Raw genomic sequence first — 26965 nt, 5'->3', positions numbered from 1 at the left:
AGAATCAAGGGAAGACTGCCATGTTACAAACCTGTACCTTTGGTCAGTCACTTACTGTGTAAAACATATTTAAATACAGATTGGGAAAGTGGATAGGCAAAACAGGAACTCACATTCCTTTCAGTCAAGAAAAAGGAGCACTCCTGAAGATTTTAGCCCTAGGAGCAAAACTTCAGCACGTGAAAACTTCCTGGCCTCACTGCCCAAGCCACCCGAGGATGCAGCCTTTGTTTCCACAGTATTTATCAACCAACTCAAGCGCAAAACCAGAAGGCAATAAATCTTTTTTTTTTTCTTTACTACTATTTACCTGGGGAGGACCTAGACCCTAACCCAGCAGGTATTCTGCAGATTGCAATTCCCACTGAGCCACCAGGGATCAAAGCCACTTAGCATCTTACAGCATCAGGCTCACCCATCGCAGGCGAAGAGCTCTGCAGTGCTTTCATCTGCCAAAGCACCAGGCTGTCACCAGAGGGAGCTGCAGCAAGAATAAAGACTCGGATTTTTTCACTGTTTCCTTTGGCACATACCACACATTCCAAACGTCTTTTTTGAATTACATTTTTTATTAGACGAACACGGTTTTAATATATAAGGTGTACACGGTCTAGGATGCAACGTGCTCCGTCCCCCCCCGAGTTACGAGACACTGACACGGTGACGGTGAACACCAGCTCTGCGCTTGCGACCTCACAGGGATTTCACAAATGGCCGGGAGTGGAAGATTTGCACGCAGGTAGGTCTACGCAGGACAGGACGAAGCACATGAGGAAGGGATAAATAGGATGAAGGGAGTAAGCCGGATCTGCCCTGGCTGAAGGACTGCTCTCAAGAAGCTGTTCTCCGTTTCCCCTCCCAAATTCCTTAGGGAGCAAGAGAGTGAAGGACAGGCCAGACGCAGCTGGAGTCCCGTGGAGAGCGGTGCTGCGTGGTTTCACACGCGGCACGGCCGGCCAAGGGCTCCTGTGAGAACCGCTGCTTGGGCTGCCGCCAGCAAGCCGTGGGCCGTTCTGCACCGAGTTTTCCACTCCCGCTCTCTGTGCCGGGCGAATACGCGGGGATCCCTCCGCCTCCCACCGCTCGCGCCAAGATCTAGTGAAATCAGTGACAAGCCACTGAAGACTAAGGGGATTTGGCACTTTCCTGGTGATGACCCCACTCTTCCACTCCTGTGTGGTGCCACAAGGCACTGCCTAAAATCTCAGGGTCCTACTTCTGAATCGTGGTATTCCCAGAACTGGGCTCCCTAAATAAATGGCCTGATGGGGGGACAGGGCAGGGAGAGACAACCAAGAAATCCACTGAGAGCTTGGTAGCTCCTCTTCATTTCAGTGATAGCACTTGGGCTGCTCAACACTTGAATCAGACAGTTATTTTAAAGTGCAAACATGGATTTAGGGGCTTTACTCCAGGTCTACTTCCCTTGGAAGATTTGATTCTAGACAGTCAACGAAAAGAAAAAAAAGAGAAAGCCACACTAAGAAAAATCAAGAGTTCAAAAGACTCATCAAAAACTGTTTCATCCTTACAAACCATGTGTCTTTTGACTCAGGCCTCAAAATCCATTTACTGCATTATTAAAAAAGTAGCAATATAGAAACTACCCCTTTCTCAGTTCAAACTTTAAGTGCATCTAGGAAGACCCTACAGAAACAGACCTCTTTCTGGCAAGGCACTATCCAGTAGTGTGTGGCACAAACAAAACCACCTCTATCAAAGCCACTGATACAGTGAATGTGCATGTGCACGTCAGCCCACACAGCAACTTTAGCTAGGTACAAAGATTTACAGTTTAATTCACACTGCTCTCCCTTTTAAAAAGTGGGGTAGTTACAAGTATTAGCTAAAAATTGGGATCATTTGGTTCTCAAGCATACCTTTATATGCAAGCATTTTAAACAAAATTAAGAATTTGTTATTTCTTTCAATAAATGGCTCTATCTTCCACAGACCTTTTCAGTTACCTGATAGTTACATTTCATTATTACAAAACTGGTTTAAAAAATTCCGGATCATCTTGTGTAACAAACTAGAACTCTACTTGCTTTCATTACAAAAATAAGGCTGTCAACAACAGACCAAATTCACATTCAAGCAAAATATACACTTCTTTTTTTTTTTTTTTAACTAGCCAGTTATAATTCAAAAGCACGTATTCTAAGGGACTTACAGTGCCAATCCATGCAAGCAAGCAGGATATCTTTGGAGCCAGTGTTGTCCTCCATACAACTGATTATGCCCACATGTGTGCTCTGAAATAAGCTAGGTTTACCTAACAGCTCTAACAGGACTAGGTCTCCACTGAATGGGAGACTTCTATTCTACAATTATCAAAATTCAAGAGGAGTTTTGTGAAACTAATTTCATCCCTGGAGAAACCAGTGTGGTTTTGCCTTTCACACCAGTAAGCTTGGGATTTCACCCAGGATTACTCATGTGTATAAACTTACACACTTAGGTAAGTTTTTTGAAACTGGAACTTCAGGCAGTTCTCAAAGTTTACAACATATCAAGTACATGATAAATCCAGGATGGCTTCTCTGTAATCATCAACTGTGTAATTATGTAAATTTATATCTGTATTCATTTGCAAAGTTAAATATTTTTCTTTAATTTTTTTTAGGAAAAGTTATATTGAACTTGGTGAAGTTAACAATGTACAGCTCCACCTTATGTCACATTCCCTTCCTATAGTGAGGTTCAAGTCTCATGGAAGTACGGGACTGGAGACAAGAATGTCACAATAACTTACCACTGACTGCATAATTTCTAAAAATGCACATACATATATGTACATGCATGTTATCAACTCCCATTCAGGATTCCTCGAGAAGGTGCTGTAGCTAAGATTTCGATGACTAAATACAACCATGGACTTGAAATCTGTGTGTGCTCTTGCTCCATCTAGCCCTTTAACTTGAGCTGAGGAGGCACCAGAGGATGCAAAGAGAAACTGATTTATGGATGGAGTCCTTTAACATCTCCTTTTCTAAAGCTTTCTTGCCTTTGTACTAGAGGGAAAAGCCACACAACTGTAAGCAGTTTGTAGCTGAAACAACATGAACAGGAAGGTTACCTGTTCTTTACTCCAGCAAGTGGTAGTCATGAATATTGTACATGTCATACCTCTGTAGTCGTGAGTAAGCCATTGTCCAAAATCTGAGAGGCTACAGTTCCCCTATTGTTCAGCATCTTCAGCAGGGACTTGGATGATGACCTCATGTGCACCCTCAGCAAATCTGTGAACGACACCTGAACCTGCTTCAGAGGTTGGTAACAGCTGGCAGAGCTTCAGTCCAGTGGCATCTCGATAACCTTGAGAACTGGGCTAACAGAAACCTCATGAAGTTTGATACGGACAAGTTCTGTCCTTGGGGGTGGCAGAGCATCCGTGTGGGCTGGGAACCGACTGACAAGAGTAATACCCCTGCTGAAGGGACCTGGGGATTTTAGTGAATGCCAGGTTGATCATAAGCCTGCAATGTACTCACTGTAAATAGCGGAAAGCATGCAGTGCCCTACTTCAGGAAAAGGGTGGCCTGCAGGCGGAGTGAAGTTCTTATCTCCTCTACTCAGCACCAGTGAGGCCACATCCAAAATATTGTTTTGGGACCTTCTCCCAGTTCAAGAGGAATGTGAACAAACTGGGAAGAGTTGCGCTCCACAAAAGCAAAGCAGCCAGGGGCCTACAGCACACAGCCTGTGAAGAGTCTGGTAAGAAGGTGGCTAAGAGGTGATCTAATGGTAGCCTACAACTATCTTGAGGGCAGTTACAAAAAGGATGGTGCCAATCTCTTCCTGTCAGCGCCAGAAAACATAGCAAAGGCAGCAGCCACAAATTACAGCCTAGGAGTTGAGGCTGGACATTAAAAGTTTTCACTAGGAGAGTACTGCAGGACTGGCACAGGTTACCTAGAGGGTTATGAGAACTTCATCTCTGGATATTTTTAACACTCTGCTAGACCAACCCATATCTGACCCAAGCTAGTGTTGCTGTTAGCCCTGATTTTGACAGGGCTGGACCAGATGACCTCCAGTTGTCCATTCCAACTAACATGTCTAGGATACTGATTTTAACAGAACATGCGATTTGTTGCACAGTGTTGCTTTCTGACACTTTCTACAAGTTTGGCTTCCTTCAAGCCACACAGTCTAAGTGATGCTGTGATTGCAAAGAAGCTTTCCCACATAATGGTTGTCTTTCATTTACCCAAAGACATAAGGACATTTCTTGGAATGGCACTACCCTGTCATTATGAAATCACTTGAGTAAAAGCTACATTACAGCATAGCTGTTATTTTCCTAGCCAGACTTGATTCAAAATGCATAATGCAATTTGACTTATGTCTAGAATGCATTTTGTCATGGTTATTGGCAAGTCACGGGCCTAAGTTCTGCTATGTGCATCAATGCAGTCCCACTGGAACAATCTCCACTTCCTTTACCTGGCTCCTGTTCCTCAGCTGAGCTGACCCTTGTGGCCTCATCCAGCAAAGCACACACTCAGCTTTCTCACTGTCTTTGAGGCACCTCCACATTTCCACACTGGGGGATATAACCAGGACAACAGCTGGGAGAGTTAGGTGTGCTTTTGGACCATGGCAGAGTGTTTAACCATCCATGTGACTGAGCCCTGGCTCTCAACGTATCCCCTTGACTCTCAAGTGGCTAATGATGGAGCTTGAAGGTGGGTGTTATTAAAGTTAAACTCAAGGTTTTGGCAAAAATTCATTTTAAGACAGTCCAACTACAGAGCTCCAACTTTGGGTGTTGAGTCTTTCTCAGTTAAGAGATAACGTAATATTATTAGCTATGAGACCTCTTCTTCTGAACTACCCAGTATTTTCCATCAAGTGTTTTCCTGCACATTTCACCTGCATTTGGAACAGGAACCATGCCAAAATATTTTCCTTTGGCACCTCCTCCACGATAACAACTGTTTTTAAACAGTCAGTTGCAATGTGCATCACTAGACAAATCAGGTTTTCATGAACAAGGTTAGCAGCCCATGTCTCTTACAATAAACATGATCTAGCATAAACATCACAATAAATATGTGTAGAGCAAAAATACGGCAGTTATCAGCTTAGACTGAGATCTTAAGATTGACAATTTTTACCTTCTGGATCATAGCCAGCACAAACATTCTAATAACCACCAGCACTCCAACTATCATGATGAGCTAACTTCAACTACAGTAGTTGAAAGAATTAAAAAGATAAGGAATCTGACTACATAAGTATATCCATGAACGATAGAAGCTCTACACCTCCACTCCTTATTCTCAAACATACATGTCTGTTAGAGTATCAGTGCCAGTTGTGAAAGCAATCCAAAGACAAAAGTGAAACATCAACAATGAGTATTTTTAAAAGGAAGATGAGTAGCCTGGCCTTAATCCTGGTTCATATACGTGTTATTAACTCCACATTATTGAGGAGCACCATCTCATGGCAAGCAGACTACTACTAATGATGCATGTTTGCTCTATCACAGTGATCCATTAGGGAAGCTGTTGTGTGCTGAAGAACAGGGTCATTCATCCAGGAGATGTGCTTGTCCATACTTCAGATAGGCTTTCTAGGGTTCTGACTCCTATTTAGAAGAAAACAGAAAAAAAGAAGATTATTAATACTATGAATACTTTCCATCTCCTGTGCCAGTGACCTTCACACATAAGGTGCCCCTAACCCTGCTTCACACAGCAGCTGAGGATGCATCACTCTGAAGTACTACCAGAATGAAGCAGTGATCTGGCCAAGTTTATAGAGACATTCCTCCAGGCCCACAACAGGTTATTTCCCAGGAACAGAGCTGCATAGAAGCTGCTATAACTGATTGCAGTAGGACATCATCTTTTTCCTAGGACTAGTTCTTCAAGCTACAAAGCGAGGCAATCTGCCAAAATAACCTGTTTTTGCGGTTCCCTGCTGAGGTTCCCTCTCACTCCTGTCCCTCATGGGGGGTCCAGAAACGAATTTCTGGAAGAAGAAGAACTCTACAGATACCCAAGAGCTAGCGTCCAGGCCTGAAACAGTACTACTACCAAACACAGCTATATCTACAGTAGTCAAGGGAAGAAAAATCCTCCCCTATGTGTCTGACCGACTGCAGTCTCTTTGAACAAGTGTCCAGGCTTCCATATGGCAATAAAATCTCCTTTATTATACTGCCCTCAACAGAAAGATGTTATCTGGCTTTGTGTTCTGACCCGTATATATGTATTTGTTAAAACTGAATTCTTACCCAAAAAGTTGATAGAACTCCTGACTGCTTTAGCATTTCAGCATTTAAAAAAAAAACAAAAACAAACAAACTAACGCCTAATGAATAAATGCTGTCCTGGTTGAGCCATTATGCCAGGCCAGCTCAGTAAGATGAAGTTTTGGTGACATAAGCTGCAGTGATTAAGATTCTAGTTCTGTCTTTGGTTATAATTAAGTTAGTTGCTTTCAATTTAGATTGATAATGTGAAGGAGAACATATTCTTTAAACTTAATTTATCTGCTGTCTCAAATAAACTCCCTTGTTTATGCTTGTTTTCATTTAAAATGCTTTGCTTCTCATTGCAAACGCTTCAATTACCTCATTAGCACTAAGTTGATATGGTCAAGGTATGGATCAGGGCAGTGGTGCATCTGAACACACAGAGTTCTTTTGGTTCAAAGAAAATTCAATCTCAATATTTCAAGAATTCCATGAAAAGTCTGCAATACTACACTGACCTTTGAGGCCAAAGCAGGTTTCAATCCAAGAAAGGAGAAGACAGTGTTGCTCTCCTTTGATTCAAAAAAGCCATCATAATCCTAGAAAGAAAAAAAAAAAGAGTCAGCATTTGTATTCATGTTTTCCTGATTCATCTTACCACACCATGTATTAGACTAAAAGGTGACACATAACAATACTCAGGAAAACACCGATACTTACCCACACACTCCTATGCAAACCTAAAAGCTATTCTAAACTGCAATGGTATCACTGACTACAATGGCAAAGAAAAACACATAAATTCTCTAACTACAACACCTTTCACTACTTTATTTGACAGGAAAATATAAAAATGGACTTGCTTTAAAAGGAAATCTATTGTGGGTATATTTTAAAGGTATTTAAGTGCCTAACAATGCAAGTTAAGTTCCTGACCGGGTTTCCAATTTGCATTTTAGCTAACAAAATACTTCCTAAGATGGAAACATCCAAGAAGTAGTCCTAAGGCAGCTGAACTCTTTATTTCTTCTGTGGTGGAACAGAGACTTCATCACCATTTTATCCTTTGAAAGCAGCAATCATATCTCAGCCCTGGATAACCAACCATACAAATATAAAATGTTACCATAAAGAAACTTCTTGTATAGAAGGACAAAAAACAAGCTTCATTATCATGATTAAGTCCCTTTTAGGTTTCAGCTGCTTATGATCAGGTTCTGATCTTGAAGTGTTCCTACTACTTTTACTGATTTGTTTATTGCATTGGATACCTGCTACTCTTCTATCATCAGATGAGCTGACAATATTCAGTTCTCAAGAGAAAAAGAGAAAAACAGAGTACAGTTTAGTGAATGGATTTGGCATATGGCAAGAAGCCAAGAAGTTTCAGGTTCTCTCTGTGGTTTGACAAAGATTTCCTCTATGACCGCTAGCAAACAATAAAACACCCAGTTCAGACTCTTTTCCTCCACCACATAACTGCAAAATGGAAATATTAATCCTTGCTTAACCACTTCTGACATGTAAAATACTCTGTAAATGTCAGGAAATTTCAGGTATGTGCTCATCACTACATAGCAATTGTCTCTAAATATCTAAGATTAGTAGTTACACTTGAAAGCATTCAACAAGAGAAATCCCTTTAAATATTGACTGTGCACATACATGCTTTCAATACAGAATAGTAACAGGCAATCTCTGTGCCTTCACATGCTTCCTGTCTGTGTAACAGTCATTCCCAATGCACCCAACCCCCAAAGTTAGCACTTCTTTGGCTCCTAAACTCTAATCTCATTACTTTTTGAGACCTCATCTCTCACTGTTACAGTTTCAGGTGCTTTCCCTGAAATTGGATCTCAATTTTTCCCCAGCAGCTTTGCGCACTTGCCTCCTTCTACTCCTGACTTCTCTTGAACCTGTAACCTCACAAACCACCCCACAATCACAGGGGACCATATAAAATAAACAGAAGACGCTCTAATTGAAAAGCAAAAATCTTTCTCTGACCTGGCTGTTCTTGGAAGGCCATCATAGGATATGCAAAGATTAGGAACCTTCTTTTATCTTTCAACCAGAGTTTACTCATGTCTAACCAATATTCACTTGTGCTTACATTTTGGCTTCTCAGATCTTGAGCAGGAAGCAAAAATGGGCTGGGCAAACATTCTGCTTCCTAGAATTTCACAATCCAGCATGAATCCCTCAATAGCCCTTCATCCCACCTGCCAGACCCAATTATAAGATATACCAAATTATATCCTTGCAGAAGGGTGGTTGCTATTTTGTGAAATAACTTTGTAAAAAGAGTATGTGCTTGTAGATGAAGACTTCACTTCTCTTTGTTCTCTTTTTTTCTCTCCACCAACATAAAATAAAAGATTGTTTGGACAGAAAATACGTAGTCACCATAGCAAGGATAATATACCTCCCACGAGATCCAAAATCATCCTGCAGATGTGCAGAATTTCTCTTAAAACCCTTATGGTGCACTAGACAAAGATGCTTTACTAGCATTTCCATAATGATATACTGCTATACCAATGTGAACACTACTGTCCTAGCGAAGTGATACTTTGCATAATCATTCAAATACCCTCAGCCCAGAAAAAAACATAGCTGCACAGAGGCAGTTTCCCAGTCTAATCCTCTATACTAAAAGCATCGGCCCTGAAAGACACAGAGAGGCCAGCAGGAGTCTATGATGGTCATCAGGCCCCAGACATATTATCTGACTTAAGTAGAAAGAGTAAACCTTCTTAAGGTGGCTTTTTGTTATCATCTTCTTAAAATATGGCATATTGCTGTGCTATAGACTAGGGCAATAACTCAACATTCCAGGACTAAGCTTTATGTCTACTCATCCTTTCAGTTTTCATACACATGTGTATATCTACATATATACACAGACAGAGAGCACACAGGCATTTTTTCTATCTGGTTTTCAGTTCCATGGTTTTCTTTATATGTGATCCATAATTTCCAAGGAATACCATCTACTCACTTCACTCTATGGGAAGATGCAAGTTTATTTGCTTTCACAACCAGGGGAATGAAACACATCAAAGAATAAAGCAGTTCTGGAGCAAAGGAAGGTAGAATCTCCTGCAATAGTCAGCATCATAGACTGGAAATCAGGCTTTGCAGACAGATGCTGCTTATCATTATGAGCACAGAACTATTACCATTACTGTTTAAAATGCTAACATATGAAGATATTAGACACAATTTTAAGCTCCCTCAGTGTTAATTTTAGGTATGGTATGGTCTGTTTTACCAAACTTTGAAATTAAACATATAATTAAACAGAGGAAATAGACGCTTTTAAAAAAATCATCAATTTAAAAAAAATCATTAAAGGTGACGAACTGGTGCTAATTTCTGAATTAACATAAATTTACTATTAATAGCCAGAAAGTAAATCCAAATAAAATAGACAGACCTCACAACTAAGCCATGGCATAAGCTGAAACAGTACTGAAAGCAACCCCAGTAATGCCATGGATTAAAAAGGGACAATGTAATAACTGAATACCTAGAGGAGTAGTAAGTAATACTGAAGGTCTGCAGAAGGATGTTTGATTAAGCCCTGGACCTCTGCGAATGAGACTCAAAAACTGCATGGATGCTGTTAAACCTGGAAAGGGTCCAGCCTGACTCTGCTAAAGCACATGAAAAGTCATGAGGGACTCAAGCTATATAAGCAACATGTGGAGACAGCGCCTGATCTAACTGAGAAATAACCTTAATTTTCTCCACTGGGTTCATCTACAAGTAAGTCACACTATCTCTGGAGCTGAAGGTAGGGGAGCAGTGGATGAGTACAACCCACAGTGAGAAGAACAAGGGCACCTCCCCTTTAATATCAGGGCAAGGTTAAATTGCCTTAAGCTGCTCATTACAGCCCTGTCATCTGTAAGCAGCCAACCTGTGGGCAGGCAGCTATTGCAAGCACTTCTGCAGCAGCGTGGCTCAAGACAGACATAATTTTCACTCCCTGCCAGGAGCACCCATTCCTCCTAAGCACACAGGCAGTTTTCACGAACCCCCAGACACCTGTTTGTCTCAAGTTTGTCCAAGGAAGGCTCTCTGTTTGTTTGGGTGAGTCATCCTCTCTCATTGCTGTTCTGAGGTTCTCCTGAAGTGTCTTAATCTCAGCACTTCAATTCATTCTAAAACCATCACTACTCTAAGATCATGGGTTTTTCATTCTTTGTTAATAAATTGGAAAGAAAAACAGGGCAGGGAAGGATTCACAGCCTGAAAATAATGTCATAAGAAATAAGGCTGCATTCCTGGCTCTGACAATGACTTTGTGACTCAGCTAATCCACCAATCTGTGAACATCTGTTTACCTCAACCTCTGTAAAGTCATCTAAGACTTAATCATAAAAAGCTTTCTGCAAATGCTAGTTATCAATTTTTACTTCCAGAAGTACCCAGGCCTGATTTAGTATGTTTTTTCCACATTTTACGTCAAACACGGATTCACTTGCTGAAAAACTCGTGAAGGTTAAACAATGAGCTAAACTGAGTAAGTGTAGGTTTGAAAGAGCACAAAACCCAATGGACTGATTGATTTTAAAAGGAGCAGAATATTTAATAACCAGAAGAGATTATCCAACAGAAGCAATCTCCCTGATGTTTTGAAATATCTGCATTGCAAAACATATTAAAATGCTATTGACATTCTTACTTTCATGGGGGTGGGGGGAAGAAGCATGATGCTTTTAGATAAAGTAGCAGTAAAATTTTAAATAGGAGAATTTTCCTACTAATCTCTGCAATGAAAACATATGATCCCAAAATATTCAAATGTGAAAAAGATGTTATAAAAATGCATAACAGTCCTATAAAAGATGAAATAAATCACTTTAGTATGGTAGTTTCTTAAGAGATTTTTGAGAAGCATGATCTCAAGGACTCATCAGGTGTGCTTTGGCATGTGGTACGAGTTCAAAGTGGGCATCCCTGGCTTTCCCTGTACACAGGTGAGGTAACAGATGTTCCAAAACCATCCTGCCTTTGACCTTACCTTTATAAGGAGAGAAAGTCTGTGCAGATTTGGGCCAGATATATAAAGACACTAAATCCATGGGTGAGGACATGAAAATTCGTGTATCACATAAAGAACATCCCACTGCCACCCGCAGTAGATGCGGAGGCTGAAGAAGGAAAATGGTGCCAAGCTCAGTGGAAGCTGAGAGCTTCATACGCAGGCAAGAGCCCAACGTGCTTGCAAGCCAATGGGTTCCACTTAGAAAAACTCTGTGGGACACTCCGCCTTCCACAGAGGAAGGGCAGCACCATCTGTGGTTTTGGCAAGGCCATGGTTCTCTGTTTCTGCACCAGCCTTCACCACTGGTAGCAAGTTACTTTAATCCTTTTGTCACTGTCCCAAGCAGCTCTACCAAGCCAGCGGGCACCGTGGCTTTGCTGGGATCAGCTGAGCAGCGCTGTCTTGCCCCTGTGCAAGGAAGCGGCTCCCACTGACGCCCTGGAGGCATTCAGAAAGCAGCTGTTAACCTAAAAATATAGGAGCACGGCAAACTGCCACCCAGTGCCCCACTTCCAAAGGCAACTATGTGCACAAATATAATTTTGACTGTATCACTTTAAATTATGATCCTTGGTGCTTTCCAGAGCTGCTAATTACACATTATTGATGTATAAAATTCTGGCAACATCAGTAGCTGATTAAGGCTACTGAAACGAAGGGGACATAGAGACAGTGGACATGAATCATCAGTGACACACAGATGCTCAATCCCTCTAGAAAAGTTGAAAAGCAAAAAATACAGGTGATAAATCACAAAGACGAGGGTATGAAAGGTTACCAAGAATGACAAATGCCAGTTAGGAGAAAAAAATATATCCCAGGATGGTTTGAGGGGATAGATAAGTGACAGGAGTATAAATAAGGTAAGTAAAAAGCTATTTCAAGTCAGAAAAGGCTTCTTAACAGGATAACAGCCATCTGACTGCTTTAGGCCTGGCTCCTCACCCTTAAAGTCAATGGCAGCTTGATCACCCACCAAGTAGTCTGAGCAAGATACAGACCCTTTCTTTTACCACCAGAACAGTTACAGCATTAAAGATGCTCTAAGAGCTACCGGGGAATGGATTAGCTGACCTAGTAAGCTCTTACTTTGTTGAAAACAAACAAAGCTAACTACTGAAGTTTCAACAGCTCACCTATAGACAAGCAAAATCTTGCTGGCCTTGCATAGCGTAAAGCTCTTCTTTGCTTTCCCTGCTCCTGCTCAGTGACTCTAAACTGGGATAGAGAGGCAGGCCATGGCTGCAAAGGTTTTCAGGAGCAGTTACTCCAGGTGGTAATGGGAGGAAGGCTATGGAGCTCACTGTGGTGGCAGGACAGTTGGTACTAGATGTAGAGCTCAGTGGACCCACGGAGCACATTGCCAGAGCACACTAAAGATGGTAAATATTTACATGGCTTCACCAGAAGGCTTAAGTTCATGAAAGAGAAATGTAATAAGAATTACTAAATAAATTAAAGTGATACTTGTTTCAGAAAAATAGCTAGAGATAGGGAACAAACATACTCAACTGAAGTATTTTATATGCTCGAGTTGCTTGTAGTCTTTCCTAGGCATATGCTTATGGCCACTGCTGGGACGAAACTGGGCGAGATGGACCTTCAGACTCACATTTAAGGCCACATATGTTATCTTAAGGTGTATCTTACACAAAGTTTTAAAATAATCAGCAAAGCCAAGTAATACTGTCCACTTAGTATGCTGGTAAAAGAAAGAAATAAAAAAAAAAACAAACAAAACCCACAAGCCTCACACTTACATAGCTTTGTTTTCAAAACCTGAATCCTTGCAGTTTTTCCTGAAACTAAAATGTGCTGTGGTTGCTTTGCACCTCTTTAAAACCAGATTAATCAAAGACAGGAGAACTCTCTTAATGTCTAGTTTATGCAGAAATCCCAACAGCCATCCCCTGCCCAAATGCTACAATAAACTAAGAGCAGCTTAGTCTTTGAGATAGTGGACAAGCATTCAGGAAATCAGGATTTAACTCCTCATTATGACACAAATGTTTTATGTCCTTCTGGCATTCATGTTGGGTTTACGTCAATTTACTCCAGTAGGAAAACTGTTGGTCCTTGGGAATTCTTTCCTCTTTAGAATCACACTTCCAGGGTAGCTCCTCCTCCTCTCAGCAGCAACTGCCAAGTTCACAAAGCTCAACTTGGCTACAGCAGTAGCTGTATCCCAACTGTGATGCGGAAACCTTAAGTGTGGTGTATTCCTGGTGCTGGGAAACCAGATCACTATAGTGATGTGATTACAGACACTGCCATAATTAATTTGGCTCAGCACTTTGTTAAGCAGGTACACTGAGGCTTGTTTAAATAAACATTGTCACTGCTGGGAGAAACTATCTACTGCACATCAAAGTTAAAATTGGCAGTACTGCAGATCAGCATAAATAATTATTTGTGCTTCAAAGAACATAACACAAGCATGATGGCATTGGGTCAAAGTAAAACATTAACACAAAGTAGATTTCATTTACAATTAGCAATTATACAGACACTGTCTATCCATTACTGCAACTGAGATTGGGAGAACATTATATCTAATGAAGTTTCAAAGACAGTAACTGTGAATAAAATTCCTTCCAGTAAGTTTCTTTAAATGAGCAAATTGGCTTTGTTGCTGTTTGCTTTTTTTAGTTTGCAACAAGAGAAAGAGCTTGTTAAACATGTCAGACAAGTCCTTATTGCTTACCACACCAAGAAGCAGAAAACCAATCCTTACCACACTAAAAAGCAGAAAAACAAGGAATCTACCCCAGTGTAGCTTGCACTGCTTTTCACAGTTTTTTTAAAATGCACTTATTGGACAGTACTTAAAGATTAGTCTATTGGCATGCTGTTTGAATTTGTTTCTCTTTGTCCATATTTTTTTAATATATGATTATGATCTCTCTATTCTTCTAATATAAGGGGCAATGTAATAGTTGGGGAACTCATAATTTAAATGCATTGAATCAGCACTTCGCTACTGACTGAGTTAATACTGTATGCTATTGAGAATGAGCTGTTAGCATCCTTCCTGAAAAGGGCAGTTCAGTTCTCTAGAACAGATGACATTCATTTACTGATCTGATTAGGATTACAATGGAAAACTCTTACTCAGCACATCTCTCCTTGGAGAATGAGTGTGTGTGCATGTGTGAGGGGTTTTTGATATTATATAAATACACAAAAATAAGAAGATCTTTTCTGCACAAGACAGGACAATCTAAACATGACAGTTTTCAATTACCTAACCTTCTGATAAGATTTCTGCACAGGATTTTTAAAGAGCTTATACAATTGACTCTACAAAGCAACCTGCTACTTCTCTCCTAAGGGCCAGATGTTTATTTCAGTAATCTCTTCAGTTGTAGGCTTCCAGAAACAAAGGCTTTAATAAAAGGGAGCAGATGTCAGCTACAGCTGTATTGTTTGGACAGTACACGACAAACTCGGGCTGATGCGATGTTTGACATTCATTCAGCAACTGTGACAGGATACACAGACATCAACTATCTAAGAACTGATATCCCTCACCTCTAAGACAGGGAGTCCAAGTGCAGAAGGGCTTCCCCCAGCTAAGCACTGAAGACCTCAAACTGGCATAGTGCCCACCTGGGGCAGGGGAATATTCAGGGGAGTCAGTGGCAGAATCAGTATGTACTATGGATGATAACAGGTGCCACGTCCCCCTTTTGTGCACATTCCAGCTCATCATGTTTTTTTACAAATTGTTTGGATAAGAATATTATCAAATCAGACCACAACAGGAATTTGAAAAGAGGGAGGGATGGAAATGTCAGGGAGTTAACTATCGTAGTCATCCTTTTACATGAGGTCATGGCTGAAAGACATAAATTGACCATGCTGCACAGAAGCTCTGCATGCACATATTTTAACTTGGACACACTTTAAGGTAGCTGTAACTTTACAAGGGACATGACAACCACATGTTGGTTGGTTTTCCTCTTAGAGCATTTCACTCATATGAATATTAGGTGATATCTCAGAGCACTAAATGAAATATAGATTTTTCCCCTTCCATTTGTTTATTTTAGGAATTGGACACTGGTAGAATCACCTTTCAACATTTCCTTTGTTTTCAGTGGTTCCTTCAGAGAAGAACAGAAATGGGAAGCTAGTAAAGAAAGAAAGCCACACTAATTGTAATGGCATTGCAATGTATTAACACCATTTTTACTTATAAATTGATTATAATTTTGCTGTATCTTCGAAGTGTTTCTTAGAAGATAATTATGTTAGCATGGTTACAAGTGGAACAGTGGTGCACTGAATCACTTATTTCATCCTGGTTCTCTGACAACAACCATGGCCTTCTCTAGATATTGTTCCAATATACAGCTACATCCATATTCTGTGTAATACTATGTGCCCTCAAAGTATTACTGCTACTTAGTAAACTTTCTTATCCTTTCCTTATATATCCCATATACCATGTATCCTGTATGTTACTAGAACTGGCCCTTTGTAAAAGACTTCAACCAAGACTTCAACCTTCAAGAATAAACCCCTTTTATTCAAGAAAGTGTGGCACAATAGGAAGTTTCCATTCCACTTCCTAAAGAGCCTGTATCCTTCCCTTCTACCACTCCAGTTATAGGAGCCATCCACCATGTCTCTGTGATGTCAATAGGACCACAGCCCTGCAGGCGGGCACACGTCTCTAACTCCTCTTGTTTATTCCTCATGCTATGTGTGTTTGCATAGAGGCATTTAAGTTGGGCCCCTGATGAGGCTGGTTTACGGGCTGGAGTGTCTGGAAATCCTTTCTGTGGCTCTTCAGGTGCTCCCTGCTGACCTGTGATCCCCCTCCAGGCTCTGGGCATCTATTGCTGACACTGGCATCAAACTGGTAGGAGTGGGATGGATTGAGGTTCCCCCCCTGCCAACAACTTCAGTTTAAAGCCATCTTCACCAGCTTGGCAAGCCTATGATATATCAGTTCTTACTATTCTGAGAAGGATAAAATTCTTGGATTATTTTATTTTTATTGAGTTGCTGAGCTTCTATTTTTTAAGCCCTAACACTTGGCAGGCTGGCTACTCTACATTTTGCCTATGGTACCACACTCCCCTTTATTAAGTACATATCACACAGAACTAAAGCTCTTTACCTCAGGACACAGAAAAGCAGTGGAGAAGTGGACAGCTAAAGCATAGGCACAGCCTGTAAGTTATAACCATACAGACCTTGTGAATGGTCTGAACAGTGTCTCGCCAACATGAAGAAGACACATGGGCAGGGGTTGCCTTCCAACACCGGTTCTGCCTTCTATATTCCTTGCTTGAGACAAGGGCTTAATCAGGAAGATAAACAGTGCTGTGTCACTGGCCTCAAATTACTCACATTCAGCCTAGTCTGCGGATGCCCGTGAGCCACAAACTACTCCAATACAACTGCAAAAGGTAATTAAGAACAATTTCAAACCAACGGCTTAAATTGGCCATACAAGAAACTCTACCTCTAATGGGAAAAATAATTAATCAAGAAAGTTTCAGCATCATCAGTCATTAACAGCTGTTATATGATCTCTGAGCAATTCACACTAACTTTTACCTAGCGAGATTATCCCTCTTCTAAAGACAGACCCAGACCACCAAGATGCTAAGTGAGTTGGGTAAGACATCGCCAAGGGTGGAGAGAACTGAATGTAGACTTGCTGAATACCAGATTAGTCTCACAACTGCCCTAGCTCCTGAAGTAAAGATACCACAGCAGACATGCTAAGGTGAATTCTGCCACGTTGACCGAGGATCTAGAGAGACAGAGTTCAAGCTCTCTGTATCTGTAGGCACAAGAATAATGACAAACTCCCCAGTGACAGGCCAGGGCAGAAACTCTGATGTGCCTCTAGCCAGTCTTCTTAAATCCTTTCTTTCTTCTTCTTTCTCTTATCAGTGAGTAGTTACCGATTTGTCATTTGACACATATAAAAAAGGAAGAAAAACAAATGTGTATCAATCTTTCCAGGATCTTTAAAAACAACAGAAGAGACTGATACTTAACAGTGCAAAGAAATCAGTGCCACAGTAATTGCCTGTGCACTGAATAGTTTCTCAAGAACACTGCACCTCTTTCAACAGCCTATTTTATTTCTTTCTTGTCTATAGGCCTTCACTGTTTTGATGGAGTTGATAGCCATATATTACATTTCAGGGAAGGACAATAAATATCACATATCTCTGTCTCTACTGCTGCCCACTAGGCACTCTATCAGGACTTACCCTAACACTCTAAACCACATGAGCAGGTTCCAAGAAAAAAAAAAAAACAGGAAAAAAAAAAGTCAGCCTGTTTTGTAAATATTTTCCCTTCAGCTCAAACTCTCACCTGGAAACAGATTTATTTTTAATTTTGATTGGACGATTTCAGGCGATCTCACATCAGTGGCATAATTCTGCATATAAAACTGCTACTGTTTCAAAGTGCTAACTTGCAGCTTTGTAAGGTTAAAATAAGAGAGCAGTTTCACTAGGAAGTGGAGATTTCCAATCTCCTGAAAATTCCAGGAGTCACTTCTAGTCTAGGAAGTGTTGTGTATTCAGTTGTGGAGATTTCAGAGAAAGCAGAAGAGGGAGGTGTGAGGCACAGGCCTAATTTCAGATATCACTTTTCCAGCATTTCTTGCTTTCTTGCTTTAAGAACTCCCATGTCCAGTGTTCTGGCTACTGCAGATCCTGTTTGGATACATGTACCTTTGGTTCCTCACCTACTATGTGAAGAAGCTAGAGCCCCAGCTGGGGGCTGCAAATTCCACTCCAGAAGCCACATGCCCAAAAGTCAGGCATTTCAGTGCATTAGGCATTATGCTATACTACCTTTGTGAATCTGGCCCTAATGCACCAATCTGCAGTGATCTCTCCATCTGCCTGGACTTTCCACGGTCTGTGTAAAAAAGGTAACAGTAAGTAAGGATAAGTAATTATTTGTTCATTCTTTTAAATAGTGTTTTTAACCTGCAGGATACTTAATAGTTAGTACTATGTTGGATTTTACTAGCAGTACTTTAGAAAAATCTGAATAACTCACATGCAAAATCACCAATCTGGCTGTGTAAATAAACTTACAGTGGGAGGAAGAGCATTTAGAAATGTTTCTGTAACCTTGAAAGCAAAGGATTTAGTTAGTGAAAACTTAGAAAATTAATTCATGTTTATACTGTGTCCAGCGGGGATGGAGTTAACTTTCTTCACAGCAACCCCTATGGTGCTGTGATTTGGATATGTGACTAAAACAGCTTTGATAACCCACCAATGTTTTGGCTATTGCCAAGCAGTGCTTGCACAGCATCAAGGCCTTCTCTGGTTTTCACTCTGCTCCCCCCTGCCACCCCCAGAGAGTAGGCTGGGAGTGGGCAAGAGGTTGGGAGGAGACACAGCTGGGACAGCTGACCCCAACTGGCCAAAGGGATGTTCCATATCATATAAATTAATGCTGATAAAAAACTGCTGAGTGTTTGTCTTCCCAGGTAGCCATTGCTTGGAGACTAGCTGGGCACTGGTCTGCTTTTAGGAGATGGTGAGTGACTGTATTTGCCTCACGTGGGATTTTTCCCTTTCCTTCACTTATTAAACTGTCTTTATCTCAACTCATGAGTTCTCTTGCTTTTGCTCTTCCTATTTTCTCCACCATCCTGCTAGGGGAGTAGAGGGAAGCAAGCAACTGTGTGGTTGCTGGCTGGGGTCAACCCACAACAGTCCTTTTTGGCTCCTCAACAGAGACTCAAAAAGGTTCAAGATAATGACAGATTTGATATGGGTGTGCTAGACTGAATTTACAGCTATTAACACCTGTTTAGCTGTTACTTTGCAGGCTGTTACTTCATGTTGCTGGTCATGATGTTGACTCACTTGTTCTTGATGCTGATTTGTTTTTTCCTTCAGTTGCTCTGTTGCTTGCCCCTCTTCTTCCTGTACATCAAACTCAAGAGCTTGTTAACGGCTGTTTTCAGCTTTTGCTGTTTGCCATGTTGTTTATCACTTTCTTTTGCTCTGCCTGCGAGAGCCATAATATAAGTATTGGCCTTGAGCCTAATCTCGTATTTGGTCCCTGCATTGCTCCCATCCAAGTACTCTGGGAACCATCTCGTGGAGACAATTAGCAACCTCTTTCTCCTCTTCTTCTCCAGGAACTACTTTGTGGACAAAATGAAGAATGGCATCTTCCTCTTCTCCTCCAGCACAGAGGTTTCCACCCTTGTTGCAATGGCCCTTCAGTTTCTTTAATATCCTAATGTAACCACAGGTTGTATTGGTGTGTGCGGTGACACTGATTTTGGCTTTTCATATGGTTAACCAACCAATTGGGAATGTCACACAGGAATGTGCCCTGAGGCAACCAATTCCCAGCTGGCAAGGTGTATGGGAGAATTTGGGTAGGTGCCTAGAGCAGTTTTCACCTCCAGTGGTTTGGGACTTCAGTCCTGAACAGATGTGAAATCCTGTTGATTTGGCAGGCCACTTCAAGGAAGGATGCCTTGCATATACCATAAAGACACAAGTTTCAGCACTGTGTTGGGGCCTCTGCTCAAAGGAATGAGAGGGTCTCTGGATCTGAGGACACATAAACAGACACTGTGAGGGTCTTTGGATCTGAGGACACACAGACACTGTGCCTAAATCAGAAATCCAACCCTCATCTACAACAGTTCTTCCTGCAGTCAAGAAGAAACAATGGAAGTTAGTAAAGGAGACAGAACCTCCTCCTGAGAGAGAGCAGGAAGAAGAGATCATGGACTGGCCAGAAGGCAGACATTTCGAAGCATCACCGAAGGAGGTGACTCATGCCAAAGAGGCCCCACTGTATAATAAACTACCAGAAAATGAAAACCAATATGCTCTGTTTACTGATGGGTCCTGTCCTATTGTGGGAAAACATCCGAAGTGGAAAGCTGCTGTGTGGAGTCCCACAAGACAAGTCACAGAAACCATCACAGGCAAAGGCAAATTGAGTCAGTTTGCAGAAGTGAAAGCCATCCAGCTGGCCCTAGACATTGCTGAAAAAGAAAAGTGGCCAGTACTCTACCTCTACACTGACTCATGGATGGCAACAAATGCCCTGTGGGGGTGGCTACAGCAATAGAAGCTGACTAACTGGCAGCACAGAGGTAAGCCCATCTGGGCTGCTGCACTGTGGCAAGACATTGCTGCCCAGGTAGAGAACCTTGTTGTCAAAGTACATTACGTAGATACTCACATGCCCAAGAGCTGTGCTACCGAAGAACATGGAAACAAGGATTCAGGCAGACCAGGCTGTCAGAACTGAAATGGCTAAGGTGGACCCGGACTGGGAATGTAAGTGCGAGCTATTCATAGCTCAGTGGGCCCATGACATATCAGGGCACCTAGGAAGAGATGCAATGTATAGATGGGCTCGTGATCGAGGGGTGGACCTGACCACTGAAGCCATTGAACACGTTATCCATGAATGTGAAACACACACCATGATCAAACAAGTCAAGTGGGTGAAGTCTCTCTGCTGTGGAGAACAGTGGCTGGGAAAGACAGTGTGAGTTACTCCTCCCTCAGGAAAAGGTAAACCCATTTGTGGGGTTCCTTTTGCTCAAGGGCCAGGGTGCACTTGGTGGGTAATGCCGGAGAATGGGGAAGCCCAGTATGTACCTCAAGGAGATTTAAACTTGGGGGAAAATAATCCATGATTTGAGTTGTATGTCATAGCTGTATGTCAAAGTACTACAGCAAGGTCACTAAAACTGAGAATGAACCTTGTAAGGAACCGGACATGACACAACTGGTTTCAATGCCCAACAACCCAACCCAACACACCAGCTCCTATTAAGGCTCTACTTGTCCTTTTTTTTTTTTTTTTTAAATCTTTTCCAAATGATCTCCACTTTACTTTTCTTTACGCAAAGTGCACGAGTTCCCTCTTGGAACATGCACTAGGCGCTAACATTTCCTTACTCTTACATAGCACTAACTAGAGCAAGATAACTGTAGTAATTTCAGATTTACACTACTGTAAATTAGAAGAGCAGGTTCATGTGTCTGGTTTGTCTGAAATGTAGACTCTCTTCTCACACGCTTACAATGTTATAGCAATGTCACTAAGATGAAACAACAGATTGTAAACTTATAAAAATATGTACATTATCATAGTGTCAGTGCTATGACACAGCACTGGATTATCAGTAAAATGATTTGTGTTCTTGAGTGCTCACAGCTCTTATCTTGTTCGCAGGAAATAAAAATGGTTCTTGCTGAGTACTTTATTTCAAAACCCATTAGCAGAACTTGTTACTGAAAAATTGGGGAGTGCATCTCAGAAGACTGAGAAAAGGAGAAGATAGATTAATGATTATATTTGTGATTACATCGACTCAGAAAAATTTCAAGGTCTTGCTCACACTTCAAAACATGGAGTTTGTCTGTTGGTACCAGAAGGACCCCTCCCCCTGTGGTACAAGACATTTTGTGAACCAGTAAGCATTGGTTATCTTTTTGTACCTTTCTCCCCTCTTATACCAGCTATCCCATGTTCAATTGGCTGACACCAATCTATTTTGGGTACTTCCCGAAAACACTGAAGACAAACTTCCTCTATATTACAGTTACATTCTGAAAAGTGATTATTCCAAATGGTAATGTCCTAGCTAGAAAAATCTATTCTCAGATAATACCCTTGTGTGCATTGCTGAGTTTTTCTACTAAAGAGAAAATGGGGAGAAAAAAAAGACAAACTATTAATGCTTTTACTCACACAGAAAAAACAGTATGGCTATGAACATGACATTGAGTCATGGCTTGTACACCATACGTTTCTGAACCTCTGTTGAAATGACATGAACAAAATAAAAAGTGTACCTATTTTGCTTTGCCTTGTCTAGTCCTCATACTTTTAGAGGAACAGCAATGGATCTGATCAGTTTGCATTGTAAGTAAGTTAAGTCTGTATTGTCAGTAACAATGTATAAGCCACAATAAGTACATAGGCAATTCCCTGGTGAGACTGTAGAACTGGCAGGCAGAAAAACAGAGAGTGTTTGTTAATAGAGCAAATTGGATTACTGATTGCCTGGACACAAATCAGGAATGATAAGCTGCAATTTTGACTAACTCAACTAACAGAAAACTCAGTGGGTATTTTGTCAGTGTGAGTTATTTAATAGTGATTATTTTTTTTTTTAGTTATTTATGTCAACATAAACATATGAAAACACTCACTATGGAAATGACAAAGAGAGACAAGATGTGCAATGTCTGCTGACTTCATCTAATTGTGATATTTTAACCCCCTTTCCAGCACTGGCCTCCTTTGCCTCCTGCCTAATGTTTTCCCTCCACTCTATTACCTAAGAACTTCATTAACTAATGCAGCAGGCTAACTGATGAATGTTGGAGAACCTGCACATACTTCTTCCTTCATCTAGAAAATACAGTTTCTTTCAAAGCGTGTTTGCTCTTTAAAGATGTTCATGCAGACAGTGAGGTCTAGTAATAGGATTAACTCTGCTCAACCAAAACAGCTATCAGCTGAGCAGACAGATTAACGAGATCATCTCACATGTTGCATGACATCTTCTTCCTTGCTAATTCCAAACAGCAATTTCTAAGACTAGGTTAAAACATGCTGTAAAGACAAGCTGAAATGGTAAGAAACAACAGCTTAAAACATTGTATTTCCCAGGCAAACTAAATTCACAAAGAACAATGTAAATGTTGTTATTTGTAAAGGAGGGGCTGCTCTGTAACTGAGGGTCAAAATCCCTTCCATGTCCCAGATACATTTATTTAACTGACATTTCTTACCTGGAAGTAGGAAGATATGAGTTACACTGCTGAGGTAAACAAGTGAGGCCAATACAAAGCATATGGGAGAGGTGTTAAATACCTCACTTCAAGAAGCCAGTTAGCTGCTGCATCATACCCAATCTGTTTGTTGCAGAGGACCCTAAATGACTTCTTATGTGCTTCCTACATTAAGCTAACATTTGCACTGCAGCTGACAGGTTCTCAGCAGATCGAAATGATCCATCAGCCAGAAGCAGCTTCATTACAGCACTATTGAGTCTGGCAGGGACTAAGTTAGAACCAGTTTGTATGTATCTTCACTGTATTGTAGTCAGAAACCTGCACAATACCCACATTTACTCTGGTCCAGCTATTATAACCACAGAGACCCTCTTCCCCATTTCATTCTCCTACTGAATTCACAGGCAAGCTTTACCCAATCACTTCCTGATGCAGCCATGGTGGCACATCAAACCTCCCTTTCTCCCACCAGCTAGTCTAACAGGTACCTCAAACCTGCCTGCTAAAGGATGTACAAGTCACTCAGCTGAAGTATGAAAAGATGCAGCAAGGCAAAGAGGGCCCAGCTGTGGTCTTTTTACAACATTTTGTTCAAAGGTGAGTAAAAGTTCTGGGAAGATTCTCCCAGACTACAACAGTGCCCAAGACTCAGAGCTGCACCATACCATGCTGTCTAAGCAAGAGAGTAAAACATTCGTATGGTGCCATTCTTAACATACCAAAGGCTACCACTTCAGCTTGCAGTAGTGGATGGAGAAGTTATTGCAGCTTACACCATCAGAGAAACCAGCCCACCCATTAATCTGTTGTCAGATTCACAGGCTCTCATGCTTAACAGTCTTTCAGCAGAGGAGGACAAATCTCAAGCTGCTTTGCTTTAGGGAAAAATAAAACTATTCTACAATTCAAACAGAAAATAGTTTTCACTTATCCTAGAGATTCTGATTGCATAAAGGCTCTCTGAGCATAAATGAAATTTGCACTATGACACCAGCAGAGAAGGGGCTTAATTACAATGACAATATAACTCAATCTAGCCAATATTCTCATTTACTGTGCCAAAGATTTCCTTCTGAATTTGTATGCTTGGACTAGACCCAAGTAGCAAGGAAAACATAAATTCCCAGCTTATAGTGGTCTCACAAGGGACTTTACCATCAACAGGTTGTACTTGAAGCATGTGATGTTACAAATTCTTACATTTGTGGAGGGAATCCACTAGCTGAAGACAACTTTAGGATTTACAGATGAACAATCTGAATTTTCACTGTATGATCATTACCTGATGCTATCGCCCCAAACTGTCACCATTAATTCAGACACTACTAGAGAAAGCTTAACAGCAAGTCCCAGCTTTTTAAATAGCCAACAGGGTATACTAATATACTGTCTGTTGACAAACATAACAGCTACTTACTCCACAGTACCGATCATCACTGAATATCTGTGGTGGCAGTGGATTGCCTTGTGCGGGCTGCCTATCCTCAGGAATATTTTTATACATCCATTGTCTTTTCTCCTCTGACATTGTGATATCCACTTCTTCAAACTCTATGCGATTGGCTTCCAGAAACCTCACCACATCTTGTTGCCTCTTCTTTATCTAGATGAAAGAAAGAAAAAGAAAAAAAAAAACCCCAAGACTCAGAGCAAGTCCACCATAACCCAGACATGCTTACAAACCTGAGAACATTACTCCTCTTTGGTTCCACTTTCATGGGATGGGAAGTCACAGACTCAGGAAGACTTCAGTTTTAAGTTCATAAAAGTTAAACACTGCTGTTTCTTTACAAGTTGGCAAAGGTTATACTTCTTCACCTCATTTCTAGAAGGCTGGCTCTTTAGTTAACTGTGGGAATTTCAGCCTTTACCCTCTAAAGATGCTTTAAAAAAAAAAAAAATCTGTACAGGACCCTTCAGAAGTAGGAGTTAAAAGAGGCAGCTGGTTTTCAAAGTCATTAGGGGCTACATTTTTTAAATCTAGAGGCACCTAGAAATGCAAGGTAAGCAACCTGGCAATTCCCAAAAGAATCTACTCCTGTTCATTGAGATAAACATGTCAGTACATCTGAAAAAAAACACCCCAGCTACACACATTTTTGTTTTCCTAGACACCTACACATCTTTTAAAATGCAGCTTGACAGTTCCCCGAGCAAGGCTTGTTGAATCTTTAATTAAGAGTGTCTGTCTGCATAATACACATCCCTAAAAATAAGCATGATCTCATCTCTGGCAAATTAAATTCATTGCAAAAAAAATGCATGAGGTTTGTAATAAATGTATGGGGTTTCTGCCCCCAAAGAGATTATCATCTTTATATAAAAGCCTAACAGAGGCAGAACACTGGCAGTTTTTAGCTCATTGTAGCTAACTAAGATCAACCCTTAACAGCTAGCTGGGCTTCAAGCAGATACACTTAGGTGAAGACTACTTCTGCCTCAAATAGGACTTTGTATCAAGACAACAACCTTTGAAATTAAAGTCTGTAGGGCCGAGGAATGGTACCTGGGCTCATTCAGCTAGGTCTGCTCTACATTCTCTTCAGTTTATGCTGTACTTTTTGCATCTACTTAATAAAATTAATTCTTTCAGAACGGAATTATAAATTATATGCTGTATTTTTTACAACTATCATCAACAGCATTATTTGAAGAAAAAAAAAATTACTGCTTTAATAATTTTACAGTATTCCTGGAGTGTCAGATCCATGCAGTTGCTGACTGGCATAAAGCCCAGGTGGATGAATCATGCCTGTGGGTATCATATGACCTAGATACTATTTGGAAATCAGAGGATTTTTAAAATGCATGTGCTAGTTGTTCTTGTCACACAACCCAGTCTGTCTATCTAAATGCACCACAAAAATAGATAACTCTTGGAGGTAATGCTGATGGAATCATTATTTCCTTGAAATAAGAGGATAGCCATCCCAAGAAACTGCAAAGACAAAGCTCTTAAATTATTACTGTCTTTCTTAAGAAGTGGGATGCGTAGTAAGTTGGTGTCTCTGTGTCTTATTCTTTTTCCTTTTCTTACATTCTTACATAAACTGGTGGAGTTTTTTAGGCATATGTGAAAGGATCACTTTTCATACAGAAGGCAGCTCCTACAATTGTGTGCCGATAATGCATTATCAACAGCAGCAAAATTACCACATCATCATCACTGCTGGTACCGAAGAAAACATGCCTTTTACTATCTCCCTAAAAATTGCAAAGACAAGTTCTGTAGTCAATGTAGAAGTGAGAGATGAAAATATTTTCCTCTGTCTTTCACCAAAAAAAGCTGCAAGAGAGGCCCAAAAGAGACAGAGACTGAGATTTTCTTAACACAAATATTAAGAATTTGTTCAAACAGGAGTGAGATGTCTAAAATGATATGTGGGAGAAGTCATTTCTTTATAGTGGAGTACTACTAAAACCAACATGAATTCCCTCCTGCACTGGTCAGAGCAACTAGCAAACCACACAGTGCCCGGGCCAGCCCTCTGGCCCTGAGGCCAAATGGCATCATCTAGTCAAGTGTCATGGTTTAGCCACCAACTAAGCACCGCTCACTTCTCCCCCACCCAGTGGGATGGGAAACAATCAGAAAAAAAAGTAAAACTCATGGATTGAGATAAAGACAGTTTAATAGGACAGAAAGGAAGAAAATAAATAATAATAATAACAATAATGACAATAATAATAACAAAAGAATTGGGATATACAAAACAAGTGATGCACAACATAATTGCTCACCACTCGCTGACTGATGCCCAGTTAGTTCCCAAGCAGCGGTCCACCCCAGGCCAGCTCCTCCCAGTTTATATATTGGGAGTGATGTCACACGGTCTGGAATACCCCTTTGGCCAGTTGGGGTCAGCTGTCCTGGCTGTGTCCCCTCCCAACTTCTTGTGCCTCTCCAGCCTT

General features: G+C 41.0%; 1 protein-coding gene across 1 annotated transcript in view; it reads right to left on the bottom strand.

Annotated features, from left to right (window-relative positions):
• Nucleotides 1–564: 564 nt before the first annotated feature.
• SH3BGRL2 (SH3 domain binding glutamate rich protein like 2) overlaps nt 565–26965 on the bottom strand; it is a 46678-nt gene continuing 20277 nt past the window's right edge. Inside the window, exons 2-4 of the mRNA XM_049818100.1 lie at nt 24471–24656; nt 6730–6810; nt 565–5599 (exon numbers count right to left, since the gene is read on the bottom strand). Coding sequence (XP_049674057.1) covers nt 5585–5599; nt 6730–6810; nt 24471–24656 — 282 coding nt within the window. The 3' untranslated portion in view covers nt 565–5584. The remainder of the gene's footprint in view (nt 5600–6729; nt 6811–24470; nt 24657–26965) is intronic.

This window comes from Accipiter gentilis, chromosome 15 (assembly GCF_929443795.1).
Source record: "Accipiter gentilis chromosome 15, bAccGen1.1, whole genome shotgun sequence".
Taxonomy (NCBI): domain Eukaryota; kingdom Metazoa; phylum Chordata; class Aves; order Accipitriformes; family Accipitridae; genus Astur; species Astur gentilis.
This window is presented reverse-complemented; position numbering and strand designations above follow the sequence as displayed.